The sequence below is a fragment of the Sipha flava genome, unplaced genomic scaffold (assembly GCF_003268045.1).
Source record: "Sipha flava isolate LNK unplaced genomic scaffold, YSA_version1 17847_pilon_pilon, whole genome shotgun sequence".
Classification (NCBI taxonomy): domain Eukaryota; kingdom Metazoa; phylum Arthropoda; class Insecta; order Hemiptera; family Aphididae; genus Sipha; species Sipha flava.
In genome coordinates, this window is record NW_020272109.1 from 1 (window position 1) to 4,036 (window position 4,036).

The 4,036-nt window shown below is 26.5% G+C and overlaps 1 protein-coding gene across 1 annotated transcript; it reads right to left on the reverse strand.

The window, feature by feature from the left end:
- Positions 1 to 1,101: 1,101 nt before the first annotated feature.
- LOC112680591 lies at positions 1,102 to 3,724 on the reverse strand (the record flags this gene model as incomplete). The annotated part of the gene is given in 5 exon segments (XM_025550739.1): positions 1,102 to 1,324; positions 1,687 to 1,951; positions 2,030 to 2,355; positions 2,719 to 2,819; positions 3,427 to 3,724. Coding segments are annotated over 2 exon segments (451 nt in total), but the record flags the coding sequence as incomplete, so codon positions are not given.
- Between the last annotated feature and the right edge of the window lie 312 nt (positions 3,725 to 4,036).

The window sequence follows — 4,036 nt, forward strand, 5'->3', positions numbered from 1 at the left end:
GGGGGGGCTGGGGACATGCAGCTGTGTTTTTTTCACACGTTGAATCAATTACATGATATTGATCCGCTTTATTCCCTTTTTTAGTTCATAAAAAAAAATGATTTTAAATTATTTTGTGTGTAACAGTTCCTTAAACGTGTTTTTATGATTTTAAGTTTCCAAAACGACAGCGTACACGTTATTCGAATAATAGGGATTTGTAACAAATATTAATACTATGGAAAGTACAATCGTCTGAAGAATACATTAATGTTATATAAATGTACTTTAATAACTTATAACTACCTTACATTAAATTTCCTGTACAGTTGTTTTAATTATGCGAAATAATACTGCAGCGTTACACCGTAAATTATAAGAACCTCGAAGAGAAAAATGTACACGTTTGTCACCAATAAATTTCGCCAATATTGAGTTGTACGATTTTGCTGCATTATTACTTATTTTATACAATAAACTTTCAGCATTGTATAAAACATGACTTTTTGCAGCTACTAACTCGTCCCAAGCCCCCAATAATTTCATTTGTGAAACTAAATTTATTTCACCATCTTTTTGCCCTTTGCGAAAATAGTCAAGACAATTTTTATGATTACCAAAAACATGATTTGGTCCATTCACTAAATGACTTTTTAAATTTAATAATTGTTCTTTGTATAAAGTATTTTTTTGATTTTTTCTGTATTTGACAGCTTCTGTGACTGCATACCTAAGCCTAAGAACCCTATCTTTAATTACTTGTCTTATATTTCCCGGGATATTTACGCCTCTAGCTGTCCTTTTAGTAGAAATATCTTTCAATTTATTGACATAATTGCGTAATATATGATTATTACATTCAATCTTTTTGATAACAAAATAATTTCCGTAGGGTTTACTATTATAGATATAATTTTTTCATCACGCTACTATCTCCATCACCTAATTTTATTAAAATTATGATTGTGAGTTATGACGTAAGTTATTATTATAAAAATATATTTTATACTTTTTCTAGTTTTTAATTTAGTTTTTATAAACTTAAACTTTTATTATTAAATTAATTATAACAAAAATATTGTGTATAAAAATTAATTTAGTGTAATCCATGTTTTAAATTACCTATAAGCCTTGAATAAATAAAATTATGCATTTCAAAGCTTCTTTTAAATCCTTCGACAATAATATCTGCTTCCATAGCGGTTGAAAGCAAGTTCCAATTTTTAAAACAAATATGATCCTTGGGATCCATGTGATTTTTGGATGCTCTCTGGCAAACACAACATAACTTGTTCTTCACACCAATGAATAATATTTTTTTTGTTTTAGCTCCGACTATGCAGGCCTAGTAATCGAATATTAGAATTGCATATTTAATTTATTAATTACTCGTATAAATATATAGTTCTGATTACTCATGGTGCATTATTAATGATCATAATGTTTTTATTAATAATATGTTACTATAAATACACAATCAAAAAGGGAAAATCGAGAAAATGTAGGCATTTTTACTGTTTCAAAACGTGTTGTCAGACATAAAAAAAGATAAAATAAAATAAATAAAAATAACATACATCATTGTAAAATCAATACATTCATTATTTCATTCAGAATCTAAAATATTGAAGGACAGACATTCTCTTTCAAACGTTATATTTTACCATAATTTTACTGTGATTAAAAAAAAAAAAACTATATACTTACAACTCCAGAAAGTGCATTGTATTTAGTTTTGTATGAGCGTTTAGACCAAGTGCCATCTGCAATCACTGCTATCATAGGTCTACCGTTAGAATCAACAACATTATTTTGAATTGCAATTGTCGCTTCTTCCTTCCCAGCTAGTTCTATTTCTTCCCAAGAAATATCATTCATAGTTGAAGCTACTTCGTTATGCAATAATTGATACTTATTATTGGACATAACTGGCATGTTGATAATGGCACAAAATTCTTCTAACTAAGCATATCTAATACAAAATTTTCAATAATTAAAACAATTTTAATTAAAATTATGCTGATTTAATAATAATTAATCTAAAACTAACCCTTAGCCAATGTTTACTACTCCTAAAACAACTGGTATATTGGTGTTAAATATAGCGCCAGGTTCTTCTGAATGTATCACCTCTTTTTGGAAACAAAAATTACACTTAAAATAAAATTAACTTATGCATCCATTTATTATCTCGTGTATAAAAATCAAATTTTTAAAAATGCATCCTAATGAATGGGAAAATGACTTAATTGAATTAAATATATAATTTATGTCCATAATTCTTCTTCTTTCGAGTTTCAAGTCTGCTTTATGGTCATTTTTTCCCAAACTAAAGGTAATGCAAGGTCTTCCGTGTCACTCACATCTGCATTGATCCTAAATATATATTGAAATTATTACTTTTTAATAGTATTGAAGACGTAGGACGTAGTATCAATTGAGTTGTATCACAATTAAAACAAAAAAATATTTGAAAAAAAAAACAATTGTGCCAATAACTTACCTTTGTATTTTCTATATTTTATATTTCAAAAATTATATAGTATTTAGCTATAAAATCAAAATATATAAGTACCGAGAAAATAAATAACAAATATTGTTTAATTGAAATTGTTTGAAGTACCCAATAAATATTGGGTATACATGTCTTCAAGCAAAACCGAAAGTGTATTGTATTAGAATATATAGGTATCTAATCAAAATGAGTGGTTACTTTATAAAAAAAGTATTTTTTCTTACATTTTAATACGCACTGATCTTCCAGTACTAGTAGAACTAGAGGCTACTATAGTAGTATTATCATCAACAATTTCATCATGACTAAAAATAAGATTAGTTTCCTGTACAAAAATAAAAAAAAATAATTATAGACGAACCATAAAAGTGGTGTCATATTAAGTATAATAAATTAGGTAGATATATTAGGTCTAATATTATGCCAGATTATAATGTACCAAGCCAACAAAATAGAATTAATCTTAAAAAATATAAACATTTTGTTGCAGAATTTATTTTATTTTGTCTCTAATTTGTTGGAAAACAGAATTTTGTAGATTTGTCAGTCTGGTGTAAATTCGGATTTATGAATATTATAAAATAAATATTATAAATCAATATTATAAATGCTCGGATCTTAACTCTCATTCCATACCTGTTATCCATTCCATCATAAATTTCATTTATTCCGCTGGCTTCTTAATTTAATTAAATTGTTCTTATATATATTTTGTTAGTATTGTTGTTATTTTTATTATTATTCACTAATTAATACCATTGTTATTTTCGTTATATAATCGATTTGCAGTAATGTGCGAACAGAGGCAAATTAAAAAATAAAATAAAAAAAAATAAAAAATAAAAATAAATGCTCGGATGTTATACAAGCAACCTACTCTAGCATCTCGAATAGACTATTTTTATGTTCTAATTGTATCTAAGTTCACTAACCTTTTTTTGTCCAAGTGCAACAATATTTCCTTTATTTTTTCGAGCTTTACTTGGATAACATTTTGATTTTTTACCCTGACGCCAATTTTTAGTACCATTAATTTTGATACTTGTAGTAAAATATCGTAAAAAAAAAAAGAAAACTGTAATTTAAAATTACATAAAAAACTAGAATTGAACTAAACAATTGACGTAGTCTGAAAGAAAATAGTTGTGTAGGTATCGTGAATATACTGTATGGTCATATAACGTATACGGTGAATCTATCAGTGATAATTTAAACACATAAAGTTATTATTTTTCCATTTGAATTTCGGACTAAATTGTATTTATACAGTTGTAGTTATTACTTATAATCTAACTTATTAATTACGGTTATAATGTTATATATATATATATATACGAGTATGTAACTAGTAGGTAATATGTAGTGTTGGGCGAGTATTGGTTTTTTGAAGTCGAGTCGAGTCGAGTTCAAAATTCGAGTACTCGAAAAATGTCGAGTACTCAAAAAAAAGTCGAGTACTAGACAATATCCGAGTATTACAAAAAGTCGAGTACTCGAAAAAAGAATCGAGTATTAGACAATTCCGGAATATTAAAAAAAAAA